The 19,295-nt window shown below is 36.3% G+C and overlaps 1 protein-coding gene across 1 annotated transcript in view; it reads left to right on the top strand.

Moving 5' to 3' along the window:
- Positions 1 to 19,295, top strand: part of itfg1 (integrin alpha FG-GAP repeat containing 1) — a 223,503-nt gene that overhangs the window by 56,284 nt on the left and 147,924 nt on the right. The window contains exons 8-9 of the mRNA XM_028441662.1: positions 3,635 to 3,713; positions 17,299 to 17,393. Coding sequence (XP_028297463.1) covers positions 3,635 to 3,713; positions 17,299 to 17,393 — 174 coding nt within the window. The remainder of the gene's footprint in view (positions 1 to 3,634; positions 3,714 to 17,298; positions 17,394 to 19,295) is intronic.

The raw sequence follows: 19,295 nt of genomic DNA, 5'->3' as shown, positions 1-19,295 counted from the left end.
GAACTACAGGAAATGTCTGACATCTGTAATTGTTAATAAAAGTTTCTGTACTAAATAATATGTTCCATTTTTCTATTCTATCAAATACTTATTTTATGCAATAAAATGAAAATGAATTAATTGGAAATCATACAATGTGGTTTTGTGATTTTTTTTTTAATATTCTGTCTCTCACAGTTGAAGTGTACCTACGATAAAAATTACAGACCACTCCAGTCTTTGGAAAAGGGAAAACTTGCATATATATATATATATATATATATATATAAATGAACACCAAGCATCAACCCTGGGTGCTTTCCTGAGCAACGGAGAAAGAAGTCATGTGCACATCTGTATCATTAAAACTTGATCATTGTTCAAAGCAGAGGTCCTTAATTACCAGGTTGTGACTTTATACCATGATATTGGATAATTCAAATGCCACAAAGAACAAAGTTTAGTTCCAGAGCTTCTAAACTACCAAGCATACTAGAGGCAGTAACCCCCTCAGCTGGTATTAGTGTTATTACTAATGGCAGAGTTTGATGAGCAATTCTTCAAAAGCTGCATGCCGCTTTTGTTAAAGTATTATTCCATTTAAAGAGAACTTCAGGCTTCAACATGTCACAGTGGATGCTCAGTGTAAGCACTGTTCATTAGTTTCCTGATCTTAACATCTCAGGATCCTCTAAGAGGCTCTTAGAATAAGATGCTGAATGATGACACTTTCTCCTAGTAGTAAAATTATAATAATAGAAAATGGTTCTAAAAAAACTAAATATTCACCTTTTGGGTGTTAAAGCTTTCTTATGTTAAAGGTGTGTCTGCTTGGAGCCTAAACAGAAAGACTGCATGGTTTCACATTAGTGTTTGCTTAGTGTGTTCTTTATGTGCAATAGTATACATTCAGTACTAGTAGGCCTATTTTACTGTAGCATTATATGTTAATTGAGAAAAAAGTTGATAGTTTATAGGTTCCTTCCTGGTCCAAAAGAGAGAGACCATCTGAGGTGCAAATCCATGGACTCAAGCATGTATTTATAATGAAATGTACTAGCAAGATCTATCTAAAGATCATTTATAATACCTGAGATTTAGTAAAGTACTGTTTGTCATAAATCTGCCTGTGACTACGAGGCATTGTTAAAAAATAGGCATGTATATTAGAAATAAGATAAAACATGATTACTGTTATAAACATGACCAGTACAGGTACTTCTTACGCTACCATAAAATGTTGTTTTTCTTTTTATTCTCTGTAGCTAACCCTCCACCAGGACTATAGTATTCATGTTTAGAGAACAGAAAACAGCCATCATTTTTCAGTTGTGTTATTCAAGAAAAGCATGTGTTCAAACAGGGACATGCCTGTAAATTAAATAGTCGTGGATGATCACAACAATTCATTCATGCGTTGTGATGGAATTTCCTACTGCACAGAAAATCAATAACTCAGATGGTGTGCTGCATTTCAAGATGTGACTGTTGCACAAATCCACACAAGGTTGCACAGCGAAAGATGTTTGAGATGTTTTCATTTTGATTCACCTGCACACAAAAGTATTCAACATTGTAGTGGGGCATCAATGTCAATTGTCTATGCAGTTTGATTGATGCAGTTTTAATTACATTAGAAGTTGCCCAACTCATTAATTTAGATATGCCATCAGTGAAAAAGTCTGAACAATTCTTTAGAAGTGGTTTTGATCAGTCTCATTTGTTCTCTAATGACATATGTACATTCATTGTGCACTTTTATGATTGAACATGATCAACTAAAACAAGTGTGTAGTCTTTTCTGTGTTGAATTATTTATTTTATTGTATGAATGCATCTACAGCACAAATACAGTAACAGTGCAGTGAAAAAGTATTTGTCCCTTTCCCGATTACTGAATATTTTGCACATTTATAACACAAACTATTTTTTTTCCTCCTTAGTAAATAAAATCATCATTTACAAACAGCATTTTATATTGACTTGGGTTACCTTTGTGAGATTTTAAAATAGTCTTGATGATCCGAAACATTTAAGTGTGATAAATATGATCAGGAATCAGGAAGGCACTAACTGTATATTTTCCCATCAATATGATCTTTGCCTCTTTCTCTTGCCCTGAAACTACACAGAAAAAAATTATTCAAATGTTCTATGGAATGGCTTTCTCTTGAAGCCTACTTAAAAACACTATATAAATGAAGATGAGAACATACCTCAGCGTTTGCATGAGCAGAAATCCTGCAGTAAAGCAGTAATTATTTCTGGGTGTTTTACCTCCATGACTAGGGGACTTTAAATGTGAACCACAACCTTTTATGGTCTGGTAAACTTCTGTGAAAATTGTTAGAAACTATTACTAAGTGGATGTGTTCTATCCGTTGTTCTTGGCTTGCTTGGAACCACTGTCTGCATTTTAAGTTTTTTTTTCTTTTTCTCGCTTTGAGGGAATCTTTTAATGCATTACATGTAGTTTGTTCCAGATACAAATATGCAAACATCAATACATTTACGGAGCTTGTCTTTGAAGATGCCAAGAGAAGAATGCAACTAAAACAGTTGATTCTATACATTTCACAGAAAATGTGTCATAGACACAAATCATATACACAACATTTACACAATTTTAAAAATGTGTGAATGAAAACAAAACACTTAAACATTGATACTTGCATGGATATTTATTATTTACTTTGTTCAAATGATCAATTGAATTGAATGTGACCCATCTTTCTGGTCGTAACATAAACTTTTTTCTTAACGTCACTCCTGCCCATGCTTTAGCACTTTTTCAGTCAACCAGATTGACCTGCCTAGCAACAGGTGATTGTATTAATGACATGTTTATAACTCACATTGTTTTGCTAAATATTTTAAATTTTAGGATGTCTCTAATTTAAACAACATAAATAATTCAAATGACCAAAGTTATCTTTATGCTCTCTAGTAGTTTTGTTTTAATGCCTGTATCAGTTGAATACTTTCTTTAAACCTACATCTGACATTGTACCATTTAAATACAATGTCAGATGTATTTGGTGATCAATTATGTGATCATGGTCCTACCTAATGTTTGAATTTTTGCTGGTATATCTCTATTATTGATGATGATTTCAAAGCGGTTCTTATCCATTGTGGATTTGATTTGGATGTTTTAATTTACTCTTTCAAACTAATGTACACTGAACAAAAATATAAACGCAACACTTTTGTTTTTGTTCACTTTTTAATGAGCTGAACTCAAAGATCTAAAATGTTTTCTATATACATAAAATATCTATTTCTCTCAAACATGGATCGGCCTTTTATTGTGGCCACCCTGAGGCACACAATAAACATGCTGTCTAATCAGCATCTTGATATGCCACACCTGTGAGGTGGAAGTGCTCACTAACACACATTTAGACACATTTGTGAACATTGTGAGAAACAGGTGTTTTGTGTTTATAGAAAATTTTTTAGAACTTTCAGTTCAGCTCATGAAAAATGGGAGCTAAAACAAAAGTGTTGCGTTTATATTTTTGTTCAGTATAATTACAGCATTTTCTTTTCTATCTGAAACTTAGCACAGGACTTTAAACATAACATCTGTTTTAACCTGTATGATTATTCCTGACTTCTTTGCATTCTCTCTGTCTACCTCTTGTTTTCTCAGGGGGGCAATTTTACAAAAGTGGGACCATCAGTCAAACCGCATGGCAAGGTTATCGGACAGTCTTCTTTTTTTGACTTTGGTAAGTTTTTCTTCTTTTTCCTTCTCTTTTTTTCTTCTTTATGGTTGATTAGGTGGTTTGACTGCAGTACTCTCATCTCTTCCTTTACCTTATTTAAACCTACCACCAAACACTAAACTGTGAATACACACAATTTTAAAGTCCCAGTCAAAACTAGTACACTCACAAAACCCATTTGTGGGAACATCTTGTTGTACTCATTGTTCAGCTCAGATTTACATCCATCCCAAGCAAATCTCTGCTCGCACTGTAATTTCAAAGTGGCAGAATGTGCACCACAACATTGCTCATGGTCAGTGCTGCCACCTCACCCAGCTTGAGTCAGAGATTTAGAGTAGGATGTGGTGATTTTGAAAGTAAACATAATTTAAGTTATGGAGGATTCTGTAAAGAAGTATGTGCTTGGACAACTGAATGATTGTGATTCTTCAACCTGCTGCTCCTTGGGACTTTCCTGTTTTGAGTTTCTTGTGGATTTGCCTTGAATGCTATTTTTCACCCATCTCCATTTTTTCTAAGAACCCCAAGGCAAGGCAAGGCAAATTTATTTGTATAGCACATTTCATACACAAGTGCTTTACATGATCAAAAAGTGCAACAGAAAACATTCAACAGCTTAAAAGAACATCATTTATAATCATCAGTAAACACATTACATGAACAACAACATGACTAGAAAAAGAGTGCCTTTAACTTTGATTTAAAAATGTTTCACATTTGATGCTGTTTGTTCCACTTCTTTGCAGCATAACAACTGAAAGCAGCATCACCATGTTTGCTGTGAGCTCTGGGCTCCACTATCTGACCTGTGTCCATAGATCTGAGAGACCTGCTGGTTTCATACCTGACTAACATCTCACTGATGTATTCTGGACCAAACCCATTCACAGATTTATACACCATCAGCAGAATTTTAAAGTAATGTGTTCTGACCTCTTTGTTCTGGTTAAGACCCGAGCTGCAGCGTTCTGAACCAGCTGTAGCTGTTTGATGCTATTTTGGGGAATTCCTGTCAGAAGACCATTACAATAGTCCAGTCTGCTGGAGATAAAAGTGTGGACCAGTTTCTCCTGATCTTTCTGAGTCATTAAACCCAACAACATAGTATTTGAGGTTTATTTTCCCAAACTCACCTGTTTTCAGGAGTTTTAGCCCTCTGAAAAGTAACTTTCAGACCGCTTCTAAAAACAGGCTGTTTTGGGGCCGTCATGCATATGCATGAGTGGGCATGTCTGTAGATGGAGACTTGATGCCTCGCTCTTGCGAGGGTTATCATCGTAGTGATTTTTTTTTGCTATTCACACACTATTGTTATTGTTTTTAGGCAAAAAAAAATGCAAATTCCCGTAAAACACTATATTAAACTGCAGTGCTTGTTTTAGCTGTGAGGTAGTCTGAGGGGGAGCTCACATTATCACATTCTTATATAGGGTAGGAGGAGCCAGGATTGTCAGGAGGAGGAGTTTCCGCGATGTGATGCCACAACGCGAGAAAAATTCAACTCACCCATTTGGAGCTGACTTTTTACAAAATGTGGAATAACAAGGGAGGGAGGAAACCGAACTTTTTCAACTTTGGCGCTCTGAACGAGGCTGAAGGGATGTATATCACTGTAGTAAAACCATTATAAAGTGATTTTTTTTCATAATACTGCCCTTTAGGGATGTAACGATTAATCGTAAGGCAGTTAAAAATCGATTCATAGATATCACGATTGACATCGATACTTTGAAAATTTAATCACAGTACTTTTTTTTAAAGAAAAAAGAGGGCGCTATATATTTATCCCATCTCTTGTCCAGCAGTGTACCGGCAGGCGGAATCTGCTACTATTTTCTTTCTGGCCGCATTCTACTCTTACATGTTAATGTTACATGTTAATAAATGATTCCTTACCCCTTTAGCACCGAAAGAATATTTGTAATATTACGTGAATATCTGTAAAAGTCACGTTTTTCTATTAGCTCTGTCTGCTAGCATAGCATCTCTTCTTCACTGCTCGATTAGCTGCATGCCAACCGACCACTGGGTTGCCAGCGCCCTCTGGTGGTCCAAACAAATATCTGCCGTAAATCGGTGCAATGACGATTTTTTTTTTTTTTTTTTTAAAGTCCAATTATTAAGGCACAAAATAAATTTTCAGTTGCACTTTTAAAAAGAAAAAGAACTATTATGCAGTTTTGCATTTTTTACTATAAAACCAGAATTTAAATTAAATAAGCTTCTTCTTCATTTGTATTATTCCTTTATTTATTTCATTCAAGATTTATTTTTAGTTTACCTGCATTGTTTTGAGTAGTTTATCAAGGGATTCTTTTGACAATTAAAAATAAAAGAAAAATAGTACAGCATTTTTTAGTTTTTTTCCCAAAAAAAAATAAAGGAATATTTTTCAGTCATCATTTTACTACAGTACCATTTTGTAAAATAAATCGTGAGGGAATCGTATCGTGAACCCAGTACCGTGAATCGAATCGTATCGGGAGTTGAGTGAATCGTTACATCCCTACTGCCCTTTAATGCTGAGAGAAGGCATAAAAGGTACAAAAGTGTTTTCAAGGGGTGAACTTTTCAGCAAATCTAAAACCTACCATTTGATGCCACAGCAATTACCAGAAAATATCTGAGGTGCAAGAAGTGCTTGTTTAGGTTCTTGCATGAGTTGTAGAAGTACTGGGTCAATGCCATAAATCACTTATGTTGTGTAGTGTGTTTTTATTCCTTTGTGTGTAAGGACACAAACTCATTTAATGGGGTCCTACATATAAATGTGTAGAGTCATTTTTCATCACATTGCCTCAGTGTAAAGCTAAGTGATTTTCCCGGTAGACCCTGTCTTTGTACATTATATGATAAAGTTAGTAACAGCCCCTTGGTTATATAATAAAACTGTCAAATAAAACTGTAAAATTGCTTCTTCTTTGTTCAGGATTTAGTGGTGTTGGTTATCATTTGGTATCTAATGTGATATCTGATCTGGTAAAAAGAAAAAAAAAAAGTCAAGACCTTTTTTCGGTTGAATTATTAAAGTAAATGTGAATATAAAAACAGCACATCACACCTTTGCCTGTAAGTACTTTTTTCCTGTTCACTGTTGAGCTAATACCTTATAGAAGATTGAGCCAGTGAAGCCGAATGTGTGTTTAAACATAAACTGTGCAGAGTGGAAAAAAGGGAAGCAGTTCACCCATGCAAAAAAGCTGAAATTTAGGAGAAAAGTTTAATTCTTGGATGATGTAAATCCTAAAATGTTTTGAATGCCACATATACTAAATAGATGTTTTCTATTGTGATAAGTTGTAAAACGCCCACATGGAGCTCGAAGGGAGAAAGATGAAATGCATGCTTTCTTTCCACGTGTGCATGTTTGGTTTAGTTTTGTTGTCTTATCTATTTTATCAATTGTCCATGTCTGTGTGTGGCTCTTGGCATACAGTTTGTCTCTTTCCAGTTACCACCAGCACTTTCAGAGGCCAGTCTGATTGTACACAAAATGTGCATGTCCAATATATAAGATGTGAGAATGAAGCACATGCAAATGTAAAGGCTAAATTCATTCAAAGAAACATAAAATAAGATAGACAACATGCACAGCAGTACCAGAATAGTTGGATTGAGAGAGAGGAGGGGACGATCACAAGCAGGATAATGGAACAAATCAAGGAAAGGTAGAGAATGATAAGACTAGAGAGTCACACTGCATCCCTTTGTCCTGTGGAGTGGGAATTATTGCTATCTCACATCGCACTGTCAATTTTCACCTTGTCCTCTTGCCTTTCCTTCTCCCTGCCTGTCTACCACTACATTGTTCTGTTCATCATCGTGACTGTATCTACCTCACTGTTTTTTACATTCTCTTTTTTTTCTTATTTGATGGCCAGGGGGCTTTCTTTTTCTACAGCAGTTATTCACTTTCTTATTTTGTAACTGGGCATGTTTAATGCGAGCAGAGCTTCTGGTATGACAGCAAACTTTTAAAAAACAATATCTACTTAGCCACTTCATTAATGATACTCTTACCCAGTCTTACCCAGAGATATAAATGAGATGTTTGAATGTGTTTTATCTGGTCCTGAATTATTTATGTTTCTATATCTGATTGATTAAATGATTTATGAAAGTTATTATAGTAGCAAACTCATGTTACACAGTAAAACAATATAGAAGAAAGTAATCCTTAATTTTGTGCAGTTTCCAAAGTAAACACACAAAATACATTTTAAAAAACACACTAAATAGGAAAAATCTTTGTACCTTTTGTTCTTTAGTTATTCAATTTTCAAATCAAAATTACAATTAAACAGTGTGGTTATTTTGGTTTATTGACCTTAAACCAAAACAGAAATGCAGAAAAATAAAAAATTCTACAAGCAGCGTTTTTCTGTTTTAAAATTGAGTATTGTACTGTTTGTGGGATATTTGGATATTTAATGTATATATTAAAGGTATATTTGGAGCAAAAGCCGCACTGCTCATCACCAAAAGAACACCATATCTAAAGTGAGGCATGGTGGTGGCAGCATCATGCTTTGGGGCTGTTTTTCTTCAGCTGGAACTGGGGTCTTAGGCAGGGTGGATAGAATTATGAACAGTTCCAAATACCAGGCAGTGTTGGCACAAAACCTTCGGGCTTCTGTTTGAAACCTGAAGATGAATAGGAACTTTATCTTTGAACACAACAATGACCCGAAGCACACAACCAAATTAACAAAAGAATGGCTTTATCAGAATAAGATTGAGGTTTTGGAACAGCCCAGCCAGAGTCCAGACCTGAATTCGATTGAACATCTGTGGGGTGATCTGAAGAGGGCTGTGTGCAGGAGATGTCCTCGCAATCTGTCAGATTTGAAGCCGTTTTGTAAAGAAGTGAGTGCTGTAATAAAAGCCAAAGGTGCTGCAACAAAGTATTAGTTTAAGGTTGTGCATGTTAATGCAACCAGGTTATCTGAAGGTTTATATTTTTCCCCTTTAAAGGTTTCAGATTTTCTTTCCATTGCATTGTACAGGTTATAGGTGGAAAAAGTTGTGAAATTATGCATCTTGGTGTAATTTTTTTACATCACAAAAACCTGGCATTTGAACAGGGGTGTGTAGACTGTTTATATCCAGTGTATATATCCAAATACTCCACAAACAGAAGATTTAATTTTAAAACAGAAAAACGCTGCTCATGTGATTTTTGATTTTTCTGTACATCTTTTTTGTGGGGATGCACTGAATATTTGGTCACCAAATATATTGTAAAAAAGGACTTCGGTTTAGTGAGTTAAAGGCAAGTACGAATAGTAGCGTGTGATGCAATGATACAATCAAATGACTTGCAGTGGTTTTGAGTCAGAAAAGTCTGCGTGCGTTGCTGCAGAACCTCCAGCAGCGGCAGCTCCTCCTTTCCACACACAAATGCAAGTCCTTTAGCGCTGTGAACCACGAATCCGTAAACATCTCCATTGTTTCCTCCTTACACTACACCGGGTCTGGTGTAGCATTAGCACAGAGTGCTAACAGCTGATGTGTGTAAACAATGGGTCCGTAGCTCCAAGCAGTGACTCCTAACACGATCGGCAGCAGAAGAAGTAGTGCAGTTTGCATTTACATGTATGACAAATTATAATATATATTCTATATTGAACAGCAGTGTTTGTTAGATAGTTAGAGAGAGAGGAGCTCATATTCTAGGAGACGTGTGGGCAAAATACAACTGTCCCGTTTGGAGACTTTAGGTCTTTTTTTTTTTTTTTTTGGAATGCTTGTTTTGTCTTATTTTAATGGCTAATATAAATGAAAAACTTTGTTGTGCTTTTTATGAAGAGCAAAGGCTACTGGAATATTTAAAAAAAAGTCATAATATTCAGTAAACATTTACTTTCTTTAAAAAACAAGTCCAAAAAATAATTCTAGCCTATTTATGCCGTATTAAAAAAAAATAGAGAAACTTAACAACCGTATTCGGTATTATTCGGAATTCGGCCAAGCGTTTATATTTTATTCGGCTTCGGCCACAAATTTTCATTTCGGTGCATCCATACTGTTTTGGTTTTAAGTTAGTAAAACAAAATAACCATACTGTTTATTTGTTATTTTGATTTAGTTTTAAAACGGAACAGTTAAAGAAGGGTACACGGATTAAAAACATTCACAATTACAGAAAATTACACAGGACAACAAAAAAACCACAAATTTACTCCATATTACATCGGATGACTAAATATACACACAAAAGTGACTCAAACGACAACAAAAATTACTCAAAATGGTTCAAAAAACACATAAAACTACCTTGAAAATGCACATAATGACTTCTATAACACACAAAACACACACAAAATAAGAGACAAATTTTTAAAAATGACAGCAAAAACAGACCCTTTTTTTTTTTTTTCCAACCCGTAATAATCTTTATATTGGTCATTATTCTAAATCCTGTAATGAATTTCTGATATTGTGGCCCTTGGATTAGACAGTCTTTTTGTTTATCCCCTACTGTGGTCAAAGTTGACAATCCAAGGAGTCAAATATTCCGAACATCCAAAATAATTGTTTTTCCCTCACAAAACTTTAAAGATGTCTTAATTACACATTATGACCTATGTGCTATGATAACATAGCAGTGTGAATGTTTATTCCCTTTCGGTTGTTAATCATACAAACAATTAATAGAATCATATAAAAATAAAAAGTTAATACAACTTAACAATCATGCCGACACTTACTCTCAGACGGGTTCATGCCAAGCCTTTTTCTCTATGGTTTTGTACATAACTACGTAATGGTTTGGTTGGATTTATTCATTCCTTCCTCTTCAATATTATCTTGACACATTGTTTAAAGAATAATCCACAGACAGACTGAGCTTTAAATGTAGAGGTTTATGATTATGAAATACATTGTATCCACCCAACAATGTCTGAAAAGTGGAAACAAGACAGGTGGACTCTTAATGGATGCACAGCATATGCCAGGTGAAACAGGCCCATCTGCCTTATCATTGAGGTAATTGCATTTTTCTTAGTGACAGTGGCCAATGCATAATTCATCATGAGGTAAAGCACCACCAAGTCCCACAGTGGAGTGTGTCAGTACCCCAGGCAGGAAGCAGAAAGGCTAGTCTGGGGCCAGCAGCTTCCTGATAGGATGGAGGATGTTTCTGACAGTAAGAGGAGAAGGTGCTTTGAAATTATTCTTAAAATACAAATGGTTCTCCTCACATTGCATGTGTGTCCATGCTTGAGTTTGTGACTGTATTTGCAGGTAAATCAGCATGTTAACAGCCAATTTCATTCTGCTTTCCCCTGAGGCATTTTTTCTCCAGCTGATATTTTCTTACCTTCACCCTCTCGTCTTTTTCCCTTCCTCCTTCTACCTTTTACCTTTAACACTTCCTTTCCAAGCTTCTGATTTTGCATCTTCTCCTTTTTCTTACAGAATCATGTTTTTTTATCTTGTTTTTTCCTTCTATAATTCACCATTACTCTTCCTGTGTCAGACTCCTGAGCATACCTGTAAGAGGGTGAAACTGAAGTACTTCTTGGCTAGTTAACATCAGAGGGGATTGAATCAGCAGTTTCGTGTAACAGCATACATCTGCATAAATGGGATAGACATCCTCCAGTTTATATTAATGAAGTAAAAATGCAGCAATGGGAGGAATAAAATCTCCTAATCAAGCACCACTTTGTGATCTCGCTCGCATTTCAAATTATTCCAATCCAAATGCAAAAATTGCAGTCTCCTGGGTTTCCAGTCTTTGAGCTTCAATATTAATTTAGTCTTTTAAATATGCAATTGGATGTAAATTGAAAAACTACATTTGACACAAATGTGTCCGTTCAAAGTAAAACCCAAGACTAAACTCTCCTTTCCTATGTCTGCTGTGCAGCACTCGTGTGTTTATATGAACCCTTCCACAACGACCCACACATTAATAAGCACATTATTTCTGAATAGTGTGTTTTTTTTATAATGTTGCCAAAACATGTTATGAATAAGAAAAAATCAGACCTTTTGTCATTTAAATGTCCACCACCATTACTTTTTAATTATAGTCTGTCACTTCATATGTACATCAGTTGTGTTATTGTATTGCTAAAGAACTTGATGTGCAATTTTCAAGGAAAGCTTTTACAGTTTCAGTTTCTACTGCACATTACCTCACATTGGGCGCAGGAATGGAACAATAGCCATGTTTACATGATGTAAATCATTTGGAATTGAAGTTTTCTGCTTCTTGTTTACATGGAAATGGTAATTCCCGAACGTGGTTTAGATGGAAAACTGGTTTATTCGGCTTTATTTAATTCCACTTTAGGTATGGGGGTTGGGAAGGCTCTGATTGGACAGTGGGAGAACATGGCGTATCACGTTTATCAGGAAAAACACACAACAAACCTTTTATTGTCAGCTATAACACAGAACACCATACATGAGAACTGTTTTCACCTTTATTTTGATTATAGTTTTGAAGCAGCAGCTCCACAATTCAGTTTGGACCGCGGAGCGGAAGGAGATAGGAACTAATCACTGGTAAAAAGCCCAGTAAAACTCTGGAAAACAATCACCAGGAATTCATAGTTGCTCCCTAGTAAAGATAGTAGCTCTAACAACAGGTAAAATGATAAACTTGGTGATATTACAGCCTGTGAATGCAGTACGGGGACGTATTTACTCCGCCTCCGGGTCCTAATGCCAGCCCTCCGGTGAAGCCTGTACCGAGGTCCGCGTGTGTTTAATAAGTCCGTGTGAAAGTTTGCATGTTTATGCCTCCGTCCATCCACTCTTTTCATTATATTCATGTCTTTTAAGGCTCTTACTAAATAGTCTAGGATGCAGTCCGGGCCACCGCCATCTTGGATTATGTCGTCATTGCGGCACGTCGGCAAGCGTAAAACGATCCGATTTAACTTAAAGCGGCTTTAACCAAGTTAAGTGTTTACAAGAAGGAGGAATTATCTGATTTGAAATTAAAAATAACCAGCCAACCTAATTCGGAATTAACTTTAATTCGGAATTAAATTAGTATTAGGTATTATTTAACTTTTATTCCACATTAAAGATGAATTAAAGCTCCCATGTAAACGTGGCCATTGTGCATAAAAACAGAAAAAAATGTTTTTCTGTGTACCCAAATAACTTTATTACTGTTCTAATATTATTTTCAGGAAGAAGAATAGTCAAATTTTTTAATTTTTTCAATAAATGTAAAGATTTTACCCAATTTGTTAAAATTTTGTTGCGATTGGGGAGTTTTTTTTTTTTTTTTAATTTGTTAACGGAGGCACAACAGAAATTTTTCAAATAATGTTTGATAGAATTTGATAGACAAGAATGACCAACTCTGTGACTTCTAGACAGCTGTTATCATGACTTGATTCTAACAACGATAGTGTCATTATGGTGTTGCCTAAATACCCAGTGAGGAGAATTTCAACTTGGCTTAATTGAACATGACAGCATTCGTTTGTGATGTATCAAGAGTTTCTGAGGCTCACATAGTTGAAAGCCATATGTCCCTCACTTAGAAATATTTTTTTCTCGTCTTTATAGAAGGCTGTGTTATAATGCTATTCTTTGGTTAGCTTAGTGAGAACTGTGCGGTTACACATGCATGCTGATCACAGACTACATGACACAGACACAAATGCGTTTTTGACAAAACACAAAGTCTGTAATAACACAGAGGCTTTTGTTAATTTGTTACCGGCATACCCAATCACCATGAAATTACAGTATGTGTTTCTACCACTATTATGTGGAACAGTGTGCAGGGTTGTATTTTAGCTCACTTGTCATTTTCAGTTTTTTCTCTTTTTCTGAGAGCCATACCTGCTTTTTACTCATTCTCACCAAGGAGAGGAGGGAGAAAAGGGTAGAGGAACAGAAAGTTGAAGACTAAAACACAGGCATGGTAAGAAAGAGAGGCTGACCACAGTGTTGGAAGACAAGACTTAAGGCGGGCATACACTGTGCGATTTTTTTTCAATCGTTGTTCATAGCTCCAGCTCAAACTGTGCGACTCAATTGCAGAGTCCGAATGTGGGCAGCTCATGATTCAAGTTCTCACACTAACTCTGACATGATCTGACTGCTCACGCTGTACGTCCATACGCGATACATTGGGGTCTTGTTTCTGGAAATGAAGAAGAAGAGCTCGGAAGTGGATAGACACTCGCGAGTTTCAGCATAAAGAGCTTCAAAAAAGTAAATGCGGCGATGTGATGGACCAGGAACTGGCTGGACAGACGTCGGCAGTACGGTCTGTCAATTTTACAGAAGTCCTACGGTGTTTGCTTATGGGCAGTGTGAGAGGTTGAGGTAAGCCAGTCCGTAATACTGCGTCACCAGTCAGATACCCTTACGAGGAGCAACCAGGATTTCAAACATTTTTGATTTTCTTGCAACCATAGGATCTGGAGCTGGTCATGATGTGTTAATCGCTTCTATGTATACTACACTATGTATACTACACCATGTATACTACACTAGTGTATGACCGCCTTTATGATAGCAGAGAAAGGGGTTGTAAATAAAGCTGTAATTATGAGAGTTTTTCCAGAAGACAGGAAAGGTGAACAGATGAAGGGAATGTTTTTGTGACAGAAAACAAACAACAGCTTGAGGACTAAATCAGCACTCATCCTGCATCGCTCCCTCTCTAACTGATCCTTTTTATCTGCTTCACTGTTTCATCATGTGCTCATCCTTACCTCGACCTACTCTGTAAAAAAAAAATAAGTTCCAGCATACTCTGTGCATTTCACTCTCATCTTCCATAACACCCACGTTGATGCTGCTAATTAGAAAGCATTGCCCTTTTCCACAATTTCACCAAGTACTTTATTCAACATCAATCCCAGCATATGTTTCAGGATGTAGAAATCTGTTGTACTTCTGCAGCTAGTGGTCAGATACGTGATCCTGTAACTCCTGTGTAGTTCAAAGCCTAAACATTTTCAAGCTATCAGGTGTAAAGCAGCTTTCTCTGATTCAATCTGACTTTTCAGTCTGCCTGAATGAAAGTGAGCGAGGTAGGAAAGACTCAGGTGTACCACTTTTGATTAGATATGCACAAAAGTAATTGGTTTGATAACGTATTAGCCGATAGAACATATTTTGTATGTTTTTTTAATTGCCCTGTTAAGTCGATTTGAAAAGATTAGTTGACCAATAACATAGTGATTCCAGTAACACTTTTAACCCTAACCCTTACTACAGCAAATTCATCATCTGTACAATTTGAAATAAGACCAAAATCCAGTGAGGCTGTTATCATGTCTGACTTTTTTGACTTGCAGCATCTAAAACTGGGTCGGCTGTGACCGCTGTCATCTCCAAGCCCTGACCTCCGCACTCCAAGTACAAACCAAACACAGAAAAAAAAAATCCTGTTGTCTGGGATATGGAGTTCCTTTACAGGCTCAGATGAAGACACTTTTATCTCTTGTCTTGAACAGGTGCTGCTGACATTTAGAGAGGAATCCTTAAGATAACCTATGAAGCATAAAAGGGACACATTTCAAATCTTATGCAGTTTTTATCCTACATTATTAATATCTGCATGTGAAATGTCCATAATGGGTTATTTGATTATATTTTGTTTAACTCTGACAAGAATAGATCCATCCTTCATATAAGCAAAGTATTGAGTCATTTTTAAGGAAAGCACTTTTTTTTTATACATGGATCCTTTTTTCTTGTTTATTTACATTTGGTCTGCTTAAGCATAGTTATATGAAAAAGGAAATATATAAATATATACACATCTTGTTCTAAAATTGACAATACGAGGGAAAAGACAAGTTTTTGTATTTTATTATTGATCACGGAAGGTAAAAATTATATTTAGCATTGTTTAGGTTTAAGTTATACTATTAGGAACAAACATATCCATTTGGTATATTAATAAAGACTTAAAGGCCGTTTTTAATAAGTTTGACAGTATAATTCTGTTATAATGATGGATGAATTGACATCTCGTTCCCCCCCGACAAGCTATATTCCATTTCTCCTTCTCTTCTGCTGAGTTCATTCATCATCAGTGTCATTCATCTTTTCTCCTTTCACACAGCACATCTGTTGAGTTCCCATTAAGAATCCATTTTTGATCAACAGTCAGCAGTTCACATGTTCTGACCTTACATCTGACTGACTATGCATTTCTTTTTCATGTGTGTCAAAATGGCTCATGTTGTATTATTATTTTATAGATTATTGGTTTGTGTGCTTAGTTTAGACTTCATTTATTAAGTATTTTCCCATTTGAAATCCCTCTGTGTACGTGCATGCGTCTTCAGCTGAATGTGGTGCAGTGTAAGTAAATTGACTTTGAGTTGATTGCAGAAGCTCATTCCCAGTGTGTAACTAGGTGGATCCTGCTTGTCAGTATGATTAGAATAATTAATAGCTATAAAAATCTGCATCGAAAGTTACACCATGAGTCAGTTGACATCCTTCAAATGCATCAAAGTGACAAATGCTGCTCGCGTGTGCTTTTGCTTGTGGAAAACAAGCAGGTGTTCCTGTGAATAGCCTCGCACACGGAAAAGAAAGAAATGGAGCAACAATATGCTTTGTTGCAGTAATCTGCACACTACTCATTGTCATCTAGGGAACAAATATAAATACCAGAAGCATGGTTTTAGAAGTCAATGCTTCCCCCTTTACGTCTATCCCCAAGCTTCATTACTACATTGTTGCTCCTTAACATCACTGTGTGTGCTAATGGACATTGTGGTTGATCTACTTATACTAACCCCACGGTGTCAAACTCATTTTAGGTCAGGAGCCAAATACGGAGCAGTTTGATCAACATTATTGTGCCATAGTTTGCACTTCTACGTATACATAAAATACAACATTTGTAATAAACTGACAATATCCAAGAAACAAGTGATAAATATCAATCCTAACAGGTTCTTCACTTTAAATTCCCTAGATTTTGTGACCAGTTTCTATTTGATCAAGGCAAATATTATGTAATAATTTGAGGAAATTATTTTAACATTTTTAGTTTTTTTCAACATTTTAACATTAAAAACCACTTGAATCATGTGTTATAAGCACCGGGAAAACTCTGAGCCCCTGCAAATATTGGGTTTCATTTACACAATAATTCATGTCATTTTCACGTACGGACCAAATTGGATGCTCCAAAAGGCCGGATTTGGCCACCGGGCCATGAGTTTGACATATGTGATTTAGTGCATTTGCCATATAGAATATGCAGTCTAGGTGGATCAGCTATGCATGCTAAATAGTGGTAGAGGATACAAATAATTCAATTCAGCCCGTGTGATATACTATGAAGGCAAATCATTTATGGTAAATATTTTGCTTTGTTAACTGCCAGCTTTATGCTTGATGACTGCAGGCCTAATGTAATAATTTGGAAAATGTCCCATCCTATCATTGTTTCTTCACTTTGTCTGCTGTTTCTTTTTGTTTTCCTCACATGACTTTCTCCTCCTTGTACTCAGATTAGTTTGCGTTGTCCTCTTGACACGACCAGCCACCATGTGTTCCCAAACAGGCTTGCAACAAACTTAGTGTTTTATATTTGCTAAAGCAGGGCCTTTGTGTGTCCTTTTGGCAGATGGCGATGGCAACCAGGACCACCTCCTTCCTGTCTGCTTGGATTCACTCTGCAAGCAGAGCGCCATCCACCTAGCCAAGAATGGATCAGAGCAGGTATGCACACAACCGCCAAACAACTGTGTTTGAAGTCACTTGGCTTAAACCACACACCAACGCTGTTCTTTTCTTTTTATCTTCCAATTACTGCTACAGTAAACTCTTCTTGGTCCATTTTATTAAAAATTATATCCAAGAATATATGTATCATTTGATCTGTAGCATCTAATGGTGGGATATAATTTCCCCAGCTGGTTTTTGGATATCTAGCATTTCCCAGGGTCTGTTTCTTTTTGCACTTACTAAATGCACCTCTTATGGATGGATGCATGGATTTTAACGTGATGGATTTTAAAGAAGTACTGGCATTGTTCTAAAATTTCTCAAACCTTTTTTCAAAACTGAATGAAGTATTTTTTTGTGATACAAAACATTTATTTGGAAATAGATACTGCATGTTTGTTGCACACATGACCCTGCCATAATAAAAGCAAGGGATAATCAAGTCACAGAGGTCACTAGCATCCATTGTATTTAATGTGTGTGAACATCTAACCTTAGCAGCCCGAAATCACTGCTTTGCCAGGCATTAGCTTCCTATTCTATTTGATCATTCTATTTAAGGAGTCATTTGCCTCATGGTGCTCTGCAGGAGGTCCCTGCATAGAAAGACAGGATGACACTTACAAGGGTGTGCGTTTAGTCACGCTTCTCTTTCCACATATAAACATACACTACCACCTACATGCCATCTTGACTAAATTTATTTTTACTTCCTACCAATTAGGCAGAATGACTCTCTCTTCTCTTTATTCGTCCTTCATCTGAATCCAGAGAAATACCGATAGCTTCTACTTTTCTCCCACACCAAAGCAGAATTATTATCGGATTATCTCTATGTCCACCCCCGCACGAACATACTCTTACACACAGATACATCTGCAAAGACGTGGAGATGCATCCCTTTGAACAAGCCTTCCTTTGACAGCTTGTCAGCAAAAACAAAAATCATTGATGGGAGAAGGGAGAGGATGGGTTTGGGACATTTGGTAAGGCAGGGGCACTTGTCAGCACTAGTGGATGAAATAAACATATCGTATCATTACTGTCAGAGAGACAGGTGTTTCATAAGGACAGATCCAGTTTCTGAATGCAAACACAAGTCCAACACTTAGTAAATAGTTTTATTGATTTTTAAAGTGAAGCGAATAAATGCTACTTTGCATGTTTTACACTTTAAAATGAGTCTTTCTTTAAATACTTTTGCATTTATGCTTCTTATTTCAAGAGCTAAAGTAGTCCCTATTTTCTCATGCCTACTTACTCACTTTGAAATAAAAAAAATGTAGATACAAAAAAAGATTTTGCCATCAATGGAACTGAAGAGACACAAGGCAGTAAAGCAAAGGAAGGCAAGGACATACTTCCATCAAAACATGTGCAAATTTATTTTTTTTACTCTGGAATTAATTCAAGAAATTGCTTTAAATAGATGTTCTGTCACACAAAATGAACGCTTTCCATTCCTGAACGGTTTAATACACAGCCCTAATGCACAACAAATGCTTATTAAGAGGTTCCACAGCAGTGCCATTATTAAGACTCCTCTTTGATTTCTGCTTTAAATAAAACAGAGCTTAGAACTGTGATGACCCCCACTGTGCTTATGTGTCTTTTGCACACAGATGCAAAGCAGAGACATGTTGTCAAACTTTCAGCATAAATGGGACGTGCAAGAGATGTTGTGGTAACAAGAGTTGTGGATAAATGAAGCTTTAACTTCACATTCATTAGTTTTGTCTTTAGGCAGGCAGTCTAGTCATGTGAATGTTTTTATCTGTATAAAAAACTAAGAATAAAAGCATTGAGCTGACTTCAAAGTAAAATCAGAAGAATCAGACCTCGGTAGCACCTGGAATCCTGTAAAACTCTGACCAATCCCTGCCATTTGGTCCAAAT

Source organism: Gouania willdenowi, chromosome 3 (genome assembly GCF_900634775.1).
Source record: "Gouania willdenowi chromosome 3, fGouWil2.1, whole genome shotgun sequence".
Taxonomy (NCBI): domain Eukaryota; kingdom Metazoa; phylum Chordata; class Actinopteri; order Blenniiformes; family Gobiesocidae; genus Gouania; species Gouania willdenowi.
This window is presented reverse-complemented; position numbering and strand designations above follow the sequence as displayed.